The sequence below is a fragment of the Anas acuta genome, chromosome 3, assembly GCF_963932015.1.
Source record: "Anas acuta chromosome 3, bAnaAcu1.1, whole genome shotgun sequence".
Lineage (NCBI taxonomy): Eukaryota > Metazoa > Chordata > Aves > Anseriformes > Anatidae > Anas > Anas acuta.
In genome coordinates, this window is record NC_088981.1 from 66,512,260 (window position 1) to 66,528,234 (window position 15,975).

Below are 15,975 nucleotides of genomic sequence, written 5' to 3' on the forward strand. Positions count from 1 at the left end.
GCCTCTTTTTTGTTGATTTTTTTTTTTTTGCTTCTCATTATTCATTTTTAAGATGTATTAAATATTATAATCAGTCTTTTTTTTTTCCCCCTGTTCAGATGTGTTTTATAGTTCTGTTGCCTCTAACATCTGGGAGGTGTGTGGGTTGTTGGATTCACGAGTACAAAATATTGTATTAAAATCCACTTACTACAGTGTAGAGAGTTTCTTCACTGATAGGTACATTTGCACCCACTTCTGTGTGTTGGTGAGAATACTTGGTTTAAAACCAGAAAGACAAACTACCATGTTGGGGGGCAATTGAAACATCCCATAGGATATACCCGGTTACTGTAAAACTTGCACTGAATGTTAGGTAGTTTTGCTGGCTTCACAACCTTTTTGAGCTGCATATCTTCCTGGGCTCCCCAAACTGTTGGCTGCTTTGCCAGCTACCCTTCTGTTCATCTGACTTGCAAACGGAGGAGTTGGCAAGCTCACGTAGCCAGGGACCTCAGACCTTAGGAGACTTTGTGCAGGTTGTCTCCCAGATAAGCTGTCAAAAAAAAACACTTCTATCCGAGCAACCCGCAGGCCTTTAAACCACAGCAATCAATGTTGGCATTTGAGGTTTGTTTAAAATAAAATATTTAAGAACAGTCAGCATTTGGAAAGAAGGAATTTGAGTTTTAGACTTCATTACAACATGAAAGGAAATTGGAACTTACACTGTCTTGTGTGTGTTTGTTTTCTGATAGAAAACTTCTGTTCACATTTATTTTTAGGCAATGCTTTTAATTCTTTTAAATAAATGTTTTGTTTTTCAGATGTTGAATGTGCTTTTTTTTTTTTCACCCAGTAGTGTTTACAGCAACAGAATGCTTATAAAGGCAAAACTTTGATCAGGAAAATTATAGGTTAAAAAGCATAAAAGCCCATTCTACAAAATGTGTAAAATTGTAATTACTAATACAGAGTTTATGCAGTCAAATTGATAAGACTGTTTGGTGACTTACTTGTATCAGGAAAACGAGCCAGATTGTCAAAGTAGCAAAGTATCTAAGCTGTTTTTTGTTTTATTTTATTTTTTGTTAGGATGCCAGAATGCCTTGTCACAGTATATTGCTATTTAATACCTGCAGGTAATATATGCATTGAACACTAAAAATGATGAACATGAAGCTGCCATCCAAGCCCTTAAGGATGCCCATGAAGAAGAAATTCAGCAAATTCTTGCAGAGACCAGAGAGAAGATCTTGCAGTATAAAAGTAAAGTTGCAGAAGAAATGGATCTTAAGAGAAAGATCCAGGTTTTGGAAGAGTCACTGGAAGATCATAAAAAGATGAAACATCAGGCTTTGACAGAATTTGAAGCATATAAGGGTAGAGTTGAGGATATGCAGCTTTGTGCAGAAGCCCAGCATGTCCAACGTGTAGTGACCATGTCAAGAGAAGTAGAAGAGATTAGAAAGAAATTTGAGGAAAGGCTACGAAGTTTCATACAGTTGCAAGTGCAGTATGAGAAGGACAAGCGTACAGCTCTGGAAGACTTGAGAGCTGCACATAGGCTTGAGATTCAAGAACTTCTGAAGACTCAACAGAGTCAGAATGCTACCTTGAGTAAGGGGCAAGAAAAGCTAGAGGAATTGCACAGACTGGAGCTGGAAGACTTGAACAATAAAGTTGAGGAGTTAAGACTGGAAAGAAAAAAACTCATTGAGGATTACGAAGGCAAACTCAGCAAAGCACAGTCCTTCTATGAACATGAACTTGATTCTTTGAAAAGATCTCAGCTTTTTACAGCTGAAAGTCTGCATGCTTGCAAAGAGAAAGAGGTGGAGCTAAGAAAAGAATTTCAAAACCAAGAAAGTATTTTACGGAAGAACCTGGGAAAACTTAAAACTGAGTTGCAAATGGTCCAGGATGAAGCTGCCAGTCTACGGGAAAAATGCCAAAAACTTCAAGTGGCTCTTAGTACAGCAGAAAACAATGTTCAGGTGAGGCCAGTAATACGTTGTTTCAAGGACTGATTTTTTTTCTTTTTCTTTTCTTATTTAGGCTGTCTTTGTGCCAGGAAGTTAGGTTGAGGTGCTTGGAACATGTAAAATGAATTTTCTGCTATTCATAATTGATTTTCATCCATTTCTAAATGTTATTTATTTATATTATTTTATTTAATTTTCCCAGACTGGATTCATATTTGCTTATATTCCAGTAGAATCTAGAAGCCCAGGGGGTATTTTTAGTGTCTTTATACAGGGAAAGTGTCTTGCTTTTGGCTGGACATGACCGGAACTTGGTTGATCCAGCCATATTACCCAAAGTGCAGAAAGTACTCAACAGATTACTCAAAACTATTACCACTTAGGAACACACACGTTCATGGAGCAGTGCTGAATCTTCGCATCGGGTCTTCCCATAAATTCATCCCTACCTCCCAAAGCAAAAGTTTCAGAGTAGGAAGGAGGATGGTGACTGGTAATGACTGAGATGTTATGCTGGTTAAATTGGAACACTTGCTAGAAAAGGTGAAAAAACATTTATCTGGGCTGCAGAAATGTATTGTACAAGAATGTCATAGAACGGTCAATATAAGTATAATGAATATTCTTTATTCAGTGCAGTTCACAGAATCACAGAATTTCTAGGTTGGAAGAGACCTCAAGATCATCGAGTCCAACCTCTAACCTAACACTAACAGTCCCCACTAAACCATATCCCTAAGCTCTACATCTAAACGTCTTTTAAAGACTTCCAGGGATGGTGACTCCACCACTTCCCTGGGCAGCCTGTTCCAATGTCTAACAACCCTTTCAGTAAAGAAGTTCTTCCTAACATCTAACCTAAAACTCCCCTGGCGCAACTTTAGCCCATTCCCCCTCATCCTGTCACCAGGCACGTGGGAGAACAGGCCAACCCCCATCTCACTACAGCCTCCTTTAAGGTATCTGTAGAGAGCAATAAGGTCGCCCCTGAGCCTCCTCTTCTCCAGGCTGAACAAGCCCAGCTCCCTCAGCCGCTCCTCGTAGGACTTGTTCTCCAGGCCCCTCACCAGCTTTGTCGCCCTTCTCTGGACCCGCTCAAGCACCTCGATGTCCTTCTTGTAGCGAGGGGCCCAAAATTGAACACAGTACTCGAGGTGCGGCCTCACCAGAGCCGAGTACAGGGGGACCATCACCTCCCTAGCCCTGCTGGCCACACTGTTTCTGATACAAGCCAGGATGCTGTTGGCCTTCTTGGCCACCTGAGCACACTGCTGGCTCATATTCAGCTGACTGTCCACCATCACTCCCAGGTCCTTCTCTGCCTGGCAGCTCTAAGTTGTGCTTATAGAGATCAATGATGACTACCTGGCCTAAACATCCTGGGTATGGAGAACAGTAGGTTTGTGGGAGGCAAGGAAAAAAAAACAAAAAACAAAAAGCAAAAAACAAAAAACAACCAACTTTATGTATTTTAACTTTATAATAAAAAAGTCTCCAGGGATGTTTTTACTAGCAGTATCTGAAATCTTGCATATATTTTCAGTATTATTTAGATACAGAAGTTTTTGTTCAATACTAACCTTTCTTGTCCATAAAGAAGGACAAGACATCCCATAAATATAAAGACTGATTTTTTTGGGGGGTCATCAGAAAGGAAGGACAGGGTATGTTGGACATGAAGGAAAAAATTCTGTGAAATACTACTTGCGTTTTGGTAACTGCGGAGGTCTGAGGCTACTGAAGATCAGTAATCTCTGTGAGGAAACTTAAGTATCTTGACTTTAGCAGTTTTAGTAACTCTCAAATTTCCAAGTACCTTAAATTTTAGTAATTCTGGAAGCATCCAGGACATCACTGGTTAAAGCTGAGATAGACTATTAGCTTTTTCCATTTATATCTAATTCCAGCCAATCTTATGCAATATTTTACTGCTTTCTTGTGTAAAGGCTACAGGCTATAGTGAAAGAAGACTACCTTCTTGATGTATCAGAAGATGAATACCAAATATCTCTTTCAGTTTCCCAAGGGATCTTCCAAAAGTCCATTTTCAACTCTGTTTAATTAAGGAAAATGAAAACTGCTGTGCATGTATAATGTATTCTTCAATTTGAAGAACTCTGACATACCTGAAAACAAGCATCTCAAATTGGTCCCTAAAATCTGTGGACCATATTGCCACTTTTATTTTTCATACACCTTTTTGAATGTTGTCACACTTCTCTTTATGCATCCTTGTTATGCCATATATACAGTATCTGTGGATCTTTTTTGGGAAAAGTAGAACAAAATGAGTATAGTGACAATATTGCAAGATTTCAGCTTTTGTTTGAATAAAACTTGCTTGCTAACAGGTCTTTTCTTTACATTTTCACCAAAAGCTCATTTAAATTTAAACGTGATTCTATATAATAAGACGTTATACCATGCTTCCTCTAGGTTCTTCAAAAACAGCTAGACGATGTGAAGGAGGAGGAGATGTCATTGCTAAGCAAACACAAAGAAGTGGAAAGTGAGCTAGCAGCTGCTAGAGAACGCTTACAGCAACAGGCCACCGATCTCGTTCTCAAAGCCAGTATGTATGTTAGTAACATCATTTGGAAATGAACTTCATTTATTAATTCTGGCCTTTCTTTTTTCTTTTATCCTTGTGCAGGCTTAGAGTGCCTAAAAACTGTTTAATACCGTGCAGAGAAGTTTGACAAGTTTTTTATAGACTGTTTTGATATTGCATGCACTGTACTTAAAATTCTTTTTTATGTACTTTTATAAATTTTGTATTTGTATGCCATGTATGTATCTTGTAGGCCTTGAAATATGTTGCCTTTACTATACTCGTAAAAAATGCTTGTGTCTTCTATTTCTTTGTTCTCTGTGTAACTACTGAAACATGCTTCCCATTTCTTCATCCTTTTTCTGTTTCTCTATGGTTTTGCTGAGACTGTGGTAATTTGCTTTACACCTACTTTCAGAAGATAAGCAGCTTTTTGGCTAATAAATTTGTTCGGGTTTTCTTTATAGCTGTTTTCTTGACTGCATTTTGACCTAAGGAAAGGCATAGAAAATTGTTGGAGTTGGCTGTACATGTGTGGATTTTGATTTCACCTCATTAATGTTGTGTCTCTGGTGAACTGTTTAGTGATAGGACATGGGCATGGACTTTAACCTGGTTAACTATGCTGCAGGAAGGTTAAAAATAAGTACCTGGCTTATCTTTAGTGTTACTCAACTAGACCAATCATAGAAATACCTGATTATTTTCCAGAAGTTAGCACAAGCCCCAGGGTGCATCCCAAGAGTCAGTTTGGATAAGATCACTTCCTTTTGAAGGCTGAGATGCTGCCAGACTAGACCAGTCAGCTTTAGGGACAGAAACTGTTTCCCAGCATTAACGTGCTAATACTGGAAGTGTGCTAGCACAGGTAGCTACATGTGGCCTAGCCCTTGAATTGTGAATGTGGCCTGTATCGAGGCTTTATTTCTGACCCTCAAATAATGAGGTAGCTGTACAGAAGGACTGTGTGTGTCTGCTTAATGTCTAGGATAAGTGCATACACAAGCTAGCTAAGGTAGGGCTTGGAGTAGTCTAGGTGATATGTTTTGACAATATAGAGACAAACTGGGACATGACTGGATGTAAATAGATAAAACTAATAGGTTTCCTGGTAAGAGAATCTCAGATCACCAAGCCATTACCGTGTGAGGAAATTGGATACCATCTTGTTTAGAAATGGTTTCTCTTCTTGGCCTACTGCTGTCTCCTTTGATTTTCAGCTCAAATGTGGAAGTCAAAAATCTTGCCCCAAAGAAACTGACTTCTTGTACTTAATTACCATATGAAGTATTTACTCATATTGTGATTTGAGAAAACTGCTAAGTCTATCATGGGAAATTAATGTGTCATTCTGTTTATCTTTAGAAATGGCTGAACTTCTGTAACTGTTGTGGTTTAACCTGGCAGGCAGATAAACACTATGCAAGCTATTTGCTTGCTCCCCACCCACAGTGGAATGGTAGAGAGAATTGAAAAGTACAAGAGCTTGTGAGCTGAGATAAGGACGGTTTAATAATGAAGTGAGGAGGCAAAAAAAGGAGGAGGAAGGAGGAGGAGTAAAACAAGTGATGCACAATGCAATTGCTCACCACCTGCTGACTGATGCCCAGCACCTCCCCAGCCAACTCCCTCAGTTTTATTCTTCAGCATGACACCATGTGGTAGAGCACGTCCCTTTGGTCAGTTGAGTCAGCTGTGTAGGCTGGTGTCCCCTCCCCGCTCCTGGGGCACCCCCAGCCTCCTTGCTGTCAGGGCAGCACCAGGAGCAGGAAGGGACTGACTCAGTGTAAGCACTGCTCAGCAACAACTAGAATATCTGTGTTCATCCAAAGTGCAGAACCATACCAGCCACTATGAAGAGAATTAACTCTACCTCAGCCCAAACCAGGACAGACATTCAGACCCACAGAGATTTAGCTCATGCCCTGCTATGGAGAGAATGAGTTCTGTTGCAGCTTTTAGTCATATCCTCATAGCAAAATGTAGTGTAATTTTATGCTTTACATAGCTTTAGCTGCTATACCTAGTATGGTGGTGAAATTATGAGTTTGATAACACTAACATCTTTACCATTAGACTTCAGTGTTCAGCTCTCTGTTGCCCTGCAATAAGCTACAGAAAAATGTGCAGCTTTAGGTGAGGTTCTCTTGAGTTTTTGAGACATACTGTGCATGTTCATACCCTTGCCTACCTCTACTTTCTCTTGGAGTCAATATGCAACTTTGAACCAGGAAAACTGAAACTAAAGGAGCCCCAGCACCAAGTCCTCAACAGCTGTGGGATGTTTTATGATAAAACTAAAAAGGGGTAAAATGGAAAGGGATGTAAACATTGTAGTAAAGATAATAGAGATCAACATGTAAGCTTTCACTAACTTCTTGAAATTGCCAGAGTATTAATTAATTTGTACTTCAATTACGGGAACAATGACACAAGGTTTTAAAGAGTTATGTTGTTTCTAGGTCATATTGGAATGCTTCAAGCTACCCAAATGACTCAAGAAGTTACAATCAGAGATTTGGAATCAGAAAAGTCTAGATTAAAGGAAAAACTATCCCAACTGGAAGAGGAAAGAAACTTACTACAAAGCAAAACACAGAGTCTGGATGAGCGACAAAGACAGCAGATTCTGGCCTTGGAGAAGGTTAGACTTCTTACTGGCTTTAGCTGAATAAAAGAATAAGACTTAGAATTGTAAGGGAAAAAAAAGTGAATGTATTTTCATTTTTAAGTTTGGTAAGACTGGACTAGGACCTATATTAGCGTGTTCCAAGTGTACGTCATGTTTTAACATAGAACAACTAACGTAGGGTTTTAAGTGAGAGCAGAGGGAGATCAGATTAGATACTGCTCAGACTGCTTTGGACATCTTTTAAGCAATCTCATATAACTTACTGTGATATGCATAGATGCCTAGTATCAAAAGTGTCTTGGTAAAAAGAAAAGTGGAATGGTTAAATAATAAATTAAAAAAATAAAGTCTATGAAAAGGTGCTGCACATGTTTGAAACCAATGAGACTTGATACCTGATGGCTGTTTCCCCAGATTAAATAGTGAAAAAGAAAAAAAAAAAAAGATTTTTAAATGGATATATTGTTTTGCATGGATATATTTAAACTAGTTTATGGTTACGTACCAGTTTAATCAATGCTTAGTGTTCACTCAATTTGCTTTGTATGAAAGTTAATTTTTGTTGATTTATGTCATCAGTAATGTTTTGTATTTTTTCATCTTACTGGAATGGTACTAGGATTTTGTCACCCTTGAATAGAAGTAAATTTTTTTTCTCTTCATCTTTTGTAGAAAGTAAATGAAGCAAGGGAGACACAACGTGAATATTATGAGAAGGAGCTGGTAAAACTGCAAGCAAGATTAGAAGGAGAGGCTGCACAGTTGAAGGAAGCTCATTCAAAGACTTTAGAAGAATTGACCTGGAAACACCATACTGCAATCGAGGCTGCACACAGTAATGCTAATAAAGATAAGAAAAAACTGCAGATGGTAGGTTTGTTTTTTTCTGAATAATCAAACATATTCCAAAAAAAACCAAATATTATAATTTGAGGCTTGTACTGCATGGTTTTGTTGAATGGCAAGTCTTATTTGGAGCTACCTGCAGATTTGCTGGGCCTTTCTGAAGAAACTACTCAGCCTTTATTATAAAGTAACACATGCCTTACAAAAACAAATAATCTTATTTTTCTGCATACAGAAGAAAAATTCTCAGCTCAAAACATCTTTCTTTGTGATGAAGACTACCACTTTTAAGTGTAGTAGGTGTGTTTTTCCAGTTTTGTGATCCATATGCAGAATGGTTGGAATATCACTCAAGATTAGTTTTTCTGAAGGAAGCTAAAAGTTATTTACAATTCAACATGAACAGTCCATAAATTCAAAAAGATAATATATTAGTACTTTATGGATGCTCAGAAGACAACATCTGTACCTAACATATAAAATCATGCTAGTTGTATGTAGACTATTAATTTACCTTTGACTAGAATACTGAAACTTAAAGGCTCTTCACTTTCACAGAATTCACCTTTTGGGATGAGAGGACAAATTTTGACGTATTATTTCGTAGTCTGATTGTATATATGTTATACACAAGTTCTGCTGTATAAAAAAGATATGGGATAAATGTTAATCATTGAATGTAAAGGCTTTGTTGTGCTCTTCTGGTCCACAAGAAATATAACACGAAACACAGGTGTAGGCAGTGGTGTGGGTCTTGGACTTTTTTTTTCCCCAAATTATTATACTAATGTGTTGCTTCTTAAACTTATTTTGAATAAATCACAGAGATTTTTTCTGTGTCTCTCGGTAATGGAAGTAGTTCTCTGAGAAATATATGCATCTGATCTTTCATGATTACTTTGTAACTTAAAAATACCGTTTATTAAAACAATGTATTGTAAAGGTGTCTAGGAATATTTTCCTTCACTTCAGTAATATGATGTTTTTTTAGGGGGTAGGGTGGGGTCATCTTTGTTTGTGACTTCATTTGCCTTCTTTGAAAAGATACTGAGGTTTTCTCTTTCCTAGGTTTACTCTTATACAGAAGAAAACTTATCTGTAGGAGCATTAATTTTAGGTTCAGTAAACACAAAGACATATCTGCAAAGGAATTGCAGTTTTTAACTGTAATTTAACTAGTGTTCCCTGTTTTTCTTAAGGGGAGATAGATTATTTATGGTAAAGGAACAAATAAGGAATAAATAAATCAATAAATAAATATTTATATAAATCGATATCTATCTATCTATAAATAACGAAATAAGGAATTCTCTCTGCTACTCCAAGCAGTACTTACTGGTATTGTTTGATTTCTCCACATTTCAGGACCAAATACATAAAAATTCTTATTTATGGACTCCTAAGCACTAGCTTTAACTCTGAGACTCTTAGTGAGTCGTACATGGAACATTGGAAACAATTCAGAGTGGGTTAGAGAGCAAAGAATAATTGCATTAACTGCTGAAGCTATCCTCACTCTGAAGAATTTCCCACTGGCGGATTGCCAAATGAAGATGTATTGCTCATACTTAAAGATACCATTGAGATGAATGTTTTCATTTTTTGAGCTTTATAAAATAGCTAAGCTTACACTTTTAAACCAGAAAAAATCTGTTGCTTATGCGTAATGTCTTTTTACTACCTGAAAGTCAGCCTGTTTCCAGTTGAGGTAGTTATTGTTTCAAGCTTGTTGAACATGGAGGGTTTCAAAACTTGTTTAAGTTGGTTTTGTGCAGCAACAGGTAGAAATCTACTCATATCATATCCATTACTGACCAAAAAAGAAGAAGTCCATGCCTTAAAGTTACTTTTCAGAGGATATAGATTGTAGATTGTAAATTATTTCCCTTTGTTGTTGTTTTACATGTCTCAAGTTGATACTACATTTACGTTTGGGATATAAAGCAGAGGAAACTGCAGTTCTGTGGAGCTGTGCAGCTTGCAACCTGTAAGCAAGGTACGAGCAAGCTGAGGATATTGCAGTAGGCAAAACCAAGAAGATTGGGGAAGAGGAAATCAGATCTGTGATAACAGGAGCATTACCCATTCTCCTCTGAGGTTTGACACAGACTTGATATCAGCACTGCTCTCCCATAAATAAGTGCTGTCAGGAAAACTAAAAGTGTTTTGTCCTAGATCAGCTTCCCGTACCTGTGCTAGGGTACCCATACTGCGTATATGTCTGGAGTGGTAGGTACCTGAAAGCTGAATTTAGAATTTTAAAATAATTTTAAAATAACCCAGTTTGGAAGGGACCTCAGAAGATCTAAGTATATGGCAGCATATAGCAGGGACCTGTTGAAGCTGCCGTTGATCCTGGTATTTAGGCAAACTGAACCTGGGAATTCTGTTAAAGTTCACTGAACTTAGCAGGATGTTTCTGGGGCCTGGTGAGTCTCTTACACTAACCCCAAGGAAAAAAAGTTCTGTGACAGGCAGAGTCACAGCCAGTTGGACTTGAAACTACAGAGATCTTTTGTTGTTGTTACATTGTGGGTTTTTTCTTTTTTTCTTTTTTTTTTTTCCTTATAGTATCTTTTTTGTTACATTATTGTTTTATTAAAATATTGCTGCTGTAGTCACTGATGCTTAGGAAGAATAATTTACTAGGGGACATGGTTGCCTTCTGCAATTGCATTGCTTTCCAATATGTAATGGTCTTTCTGTACACCTGATGAAAATATTTAAATCTTTTTATATCTGTTATTTTAGAACATCTTTGCATCAGCGGTGTTCTTATCTTATGTTCTGGGTACCTTACAAAAATTGTTTAAAAAAAATAGCTATTAAAAGTAACATAGAGAATAAAAGAACATAAAATAGTTGTTCTTAAATCATTAAATTAGTTAAAATAGGGAACACCTATAAATGTGAGAATTGTGAAACTTGATTCTAGTCAGGGGAAGTTAACTATCAAAAGATGTCAGGGTCTAGATCTCAGTATTTCTTAATTGGTATACTATATCTGTGAAATGTATGTCCCTTTTTTTGTTTGTTTGTTTTCTGAGTAATTCAAGGAAGACACAGAGGTCTCAAATGCTGAGAGGAGTTGAGTCTAATCTGAGGAAAGAACATAGTACAAGAAGCCTTTGGGTAGACAACATGAGGATTTCTTTGGAACTGAAAGACTAGGAAAGTCATCTGGGGCTTAGTAGTCTGGAAAAAATGGGACATGAGTTCTGTAAATAATGAGAATAGGACTCTGAAGAAATGGCTTTAATATTTCTTTGCTTCAATGTTTCCATCTATAAAATGTACTGATGCCGTTTTTACAGCTTATAGAAGGATTATGAAAATAGAGTTGCTAATAATTTTTCAGAACTGCACAGCTGTACTGACAAGTGTCATAAAAGATCTAATTACTCAGTTATCAGAATAGGGTCTGAATAGTACCAATGAAATTTTGCCACAGCATATTTCATAGTGCAAACAAGAAAGATTGTACAAGTCTTAAGCATCATTTGTCACAGAGTGATTCATCAGGTCCTCTGAAAACAACAGAATTTGGTTGTCACTCTACAGCAATTGAAGGAAAACAGTGTTAATCTGATTCCTTCCACATATCTGAACTTGAGGACAAATTCTAGATTAGTTTGGATTCTATATAAAATTTATATTTATGATGTGGTTATTTAGATATCTATTTTTAATAGTAACAGCATGAAAAACTTCTTAAAGCTCAGTCTGGATTTTAAGTTTTCCTGTTGTCTTTGCAGTTATGTGTAGGAGGTAAATGGTTGAAGGCCAACAGATAAGCATTATCAGTGTAATTTTATACAAAGTGAAAATTTTTTAAGTGTTGATGGATTGCGGAACTGTGAAAGGAGATGTAGTTTTAATGATTTTGCTAATTAAATGCAAAGTGAAACTAATCATTGAGAAGGAAGTCCTGTATGTCTTTATTTCATGATTAATCAAGGATGTTAGAGACAAAATAAGATGAAAAATTAATACCTCTATTGTAAATAGAAGTAAATGTTCATGTTTTAACACTTCAAGGAAAGGACAATTCTTGCTTGAGATCAGGAATATTATTTGTGCAAAGAAGAAGAATTTTCATGTGGTATGCCTGTACTTTTTGATAACCTTATCACAGATGTTTAACATTTTTTCTTATTTCTGAAGGAGTTGGAGCAGCAGTTTGAGAAAGAGAAACTGCATTTGGAGGATGATAAGAATCAGCTTCGACAAGAGCTGGAAAACCTGAGAGAAGAATTGACAACAAAACTAACATCTGCCAATCAGGAGGTAAGTGTTAACTTAATTGTATCAGCTAATAGTCCTGTGCATTAGATCACATTTAATCAATAATGAGCTTGTACTCAGTTTGTGCTTAGATTCCAGTGCAAAGCAAGGTCTACACTGTTCAGTCTGTGCAGAGTATTATTTCTATTTAAAGTGGAATATTCTTCAAGCATAAGTTACTCAACTCCTTCTGAGAAACAATTTTATAGTCTTCTACAAAATTAATAAAGCAAAAAAAAAGTACAAAAATTTGACATAAATAGCTGTGCTTGTTTTTACTCTGCTTAAATTCACTTTAGCTACTAAGATCTCTCTATATAAAGGATGTCGAGACAAAGAGGGGAAAGAATAACTTGTAATTAAACCCACATTGGTTTTTAATTAACATACTGTAAATTTTAGTCAGCTTCCTAACTTGCAGATGGTCTTCATATATTTCCAGCAAAAGATGACATGCAACACTTCCTTATAATGAGCAAAATTATTTAAAACATATTGATATATGCAATCTGTGTTAAACGCATATCCCAATACAGTTTTATTTTTGAGTTTATAATATTGACAATTGAGAATAGTTTCTCAGTGTGTTCACTGATCTGGAAGAAACTTGTCTGTGAAATGTCTGGCACATCTTTAGCTTATTTTTTATGTTTCTGCTTCTTCTTCCTTTTTTGTTTGTTTTTAAGTTACAGACTTCATTTAATGGTAGGAATATATTTATCGCTTTCTGCAGACATTAACTCAGCATCTTTGCTGAAAAGGCTGTTTTTGAACCTATGCCATCCTGTTTTCTTTGTTGACAGATTTTTTTTTACAGCAACTATCTTAGCCAAAGGACAAGGAAGATTCAAGCATCATTAAGCCTATTCCTAGCATCAAGCTACTTAAGAAGGGCATCGTCTTAAATACTTGCCAGAAATTTCTTTGAGTGTTCTGATTAAGTCGATACCACCTTTTTCACATATTTTAGGATTAAGTTGCCTTTTTACCCTTTAGATTCCTAGGTTAATTCCTCTTTTATTTTTATTTTTATTTTTATTTTTATTTTTATTTTTATTTTTATTTATTTTTATTTCTCCTCATTTCATCTTTGACCAATCAAGATTTTTTAGAAAGATTGTCTGTGTCTCTGATAGGGCCAGTTCTTAGACTGCCCTCTCCATGCAAAGGATTTCTGATGGTTTTACTAAGGACCATTTTAAAAAGCTTTCAGTACTTGCACATAATTAATAATTATATAATTATGCTAACAAACAGAAGAAGTAGTTAACGTTACACAGAAACCCAAAGATAATGTTTTAAGACACTCATTCCTTGATATTTATATCAACATGAAGAGGCAATGAGATACGCTGTTATTTCTGAAAAAAAACTTCTCTGTTGCTGCTCTTCTTGGGTCTCATCTGCCTGTCATTATTCCACTTTTCTAGCCTATATATGAAAAAAAGTTTTTCTGTTTAATATGCAATGTTTAATTTCTAATATTCTTACTTAAAGCAAAAGAAGTTTTGCTATTTTATTGTTATACAAATGGGAAACTGAAGTACAAACAGGTTACACATAAATGTATTGTTATGTTGCAGTTAGGGAAATAATCACATTTTAATTTACAAACACTATATACTATTATAATTTACAGACTAATTTATGGACAGATAGCAATCTGAAAACAAATATACCCTGGTACAAGTCAATTTATCCATTAGATCAAAGCTTATGTATTTAGAAATAGTGTTTCTGTTAATTTAATTTGCATAAAATATGCTTTCTCACAGTAAAATTACAGGTAATTTCAGAACTTTTATGTAACCTCTTTCCTTTCCAAAGTGCTTCATTTATAAGTTGGATTTTTTCCTTGTAAAAAATCCTTTAATCTGAATCTTTGTTTGCTCTTCCAGTATTACAAGATTTTGTTTTTTAATACACAAACATTACGTGATATTAAAGGAGAACAGGTTGTGCAAAGGAAAAAAAAAAGATTGGAATTAAAAATAGAAGAAAATGAAACCAAGCTGACTGAGCTGTTAGTAATAATTATATAAGTTACCTTTTTTGATATGTTGTAGGTTTGTCGTCTGCAAGATCTTGTACGAAAAAGTGAACAAGGCCTTGGTACTGCAGAAGGACATATCTCCAGTCTTCAGGAAGCTCAGGAAATACTCCAGAAAGAACTAGAGTTAACAAGAGCAAGACTGCGTGAAACTACAGATTCATTGTATAATGTTGAGGTAACCATAGCATTGGAAAATAATTTGTGCAAAGTACCATCACTGTGATTTCAGTCTTGTTATTGAAATGGCAAGACATGTTATAATGTATACGTTATTGAAGGAGCTATATGAACTGTACCTGCCACAGTAAGTCTGAACAAACTGTATCGAGTCATACTTCTCAGATGCCTGAGTCCACAAAATTTCATGAAAAAGTGAAAAAGATATGTGTTACACCTCTGCTGTACTAGACAGTTTCATGTCTTGATGATAAACATGATCCAGAACACTATTGGCTCTAGAACTCATTGAAACACGTGCCTAACACGGTTTTGTGGGTAAGCTCAGCACTCTGAACTCCAGGTAGTATGGCTACCATCACCTACCATTAAAATCACATTAGAATGAGATACAAGATTACACTGAGAGGTGGGTTTTTTGTTTGTTTTTAGTTATTATTTTTATAAAATTTTAAGAAAGAAAAGCTGTGATATGAATGTAAAATAATAGAACTGCAAGTTATCTGTCAGTAGGTCATCTACTGACAAGAGGTGGGCCACAAAGATGATCAGAGGGCTGGAGCATGATGAAAGGCTGGGAGAGCTGGGCATGTTCAACCTGGAGAAAGAGAAGGCTCTGGGGAGACGTCATTGCAGCCTTTCGGTACTTAAAGGAGACTTATAAAAAGGATGGAGAAGGACTCTACTTGGGGAGATAATGATAGGACAAGGGGGAATGGCCTTAAACTAAAAGATGATAGATTTAGATTAGACATTAGGAAGGAATTCTTCACTGTAAGGGTAGTGAGGCATTGGCATGGGTTGCCCAGAGAAGCTGTGGGTGCCCCATCCCTAGAGATGTTCAAGGCCAGGCTGGATGGGGCCTTGGATAACCTGATCTTGTGGGTTGCATCCCTGCCATGGCAGGGGGTTAGAGTTAGATGATCTTTAAGGTCCCTTCCAACCTAAGCCATTCTTCGATACTTCAATACTGGGCATAATTTTTTTTTCCCCTCTTTCCTCAATGAACAAAGCACATTTACAAGATTACAGCAAATATTTGAAGTAAAGCAAAAGAAAAAATATCCCTGAATCTGATTTCATACTGCTGTAATTTTCTTTAAAGGAGCACCTTGAAGCAGGATATTGTTATTATTTTTTTTAATCTATAGTCATATGATGTTCACCCTGTTACAGTTTATAACTTCCTCTGTATTTTTTGTAATTTCTTTAAGTGTGCATACAAGCTACTACAATCTTATCTCTTCATTTATTCACATTTAAATATTCATATATAGCAGACTACTGGCAATAACATTTATCTTAAGAGATTTTCAAATCTATAAATGGACAAAATGGTACAGAAAAATTCTTACATGAAAAAAAAAAAATATTAAATTTAGATGGCAATGTTTGCTTCTCATGAATGAAGCCAGCACTGCTGAAAAATATTCTTGTAAGCATGAATCTTGGTAGTACATAATACTAT

The 15,975-nt window shown here is 36.1% G+C and overlaps 1 protein-coding gene across 13 annotated transcripts in view; it reads left to right on the plus strand.

Moving 5' to 3' along the window:
- The window catches only part of FAM184A (family with sequence similarity 184 member A), a 74,228-nt gene that overhangs the window by 21,941 nt on the left and 36,312 nt on the right, over positions 1-15,975 (plus strand). For all 13 annotated transcript variants that reach the window (XM_068677592.1, XM_068677594.1, XM_068677601.1 and 10 more), the window contains exons 2-7: positions 1,122-1,976; positions 4,401-4,536; positions 6,978-7,159; positions 7,820-8,017; positions 12,158-12,280; positions 14,344-14,505. In XM_068677592.1, coding sequence (XP_068533693.1) covers positions 1,122-1,976; positions 4,401-4,536; positions 6,978-7,159; positions 7,820-8,017; positions 12,158-12,280; positions 14,344-14,505 — 1,656 coding nt within the window. The remainder of the gene's footprint in view (positions 1-1,121; positions 1,977-4,400; positions 4,537-6,977; positions 7,160-7,819; positions 8,018-12,157; positions 12,281-14,343; positions 14,506-15,975) is intronic.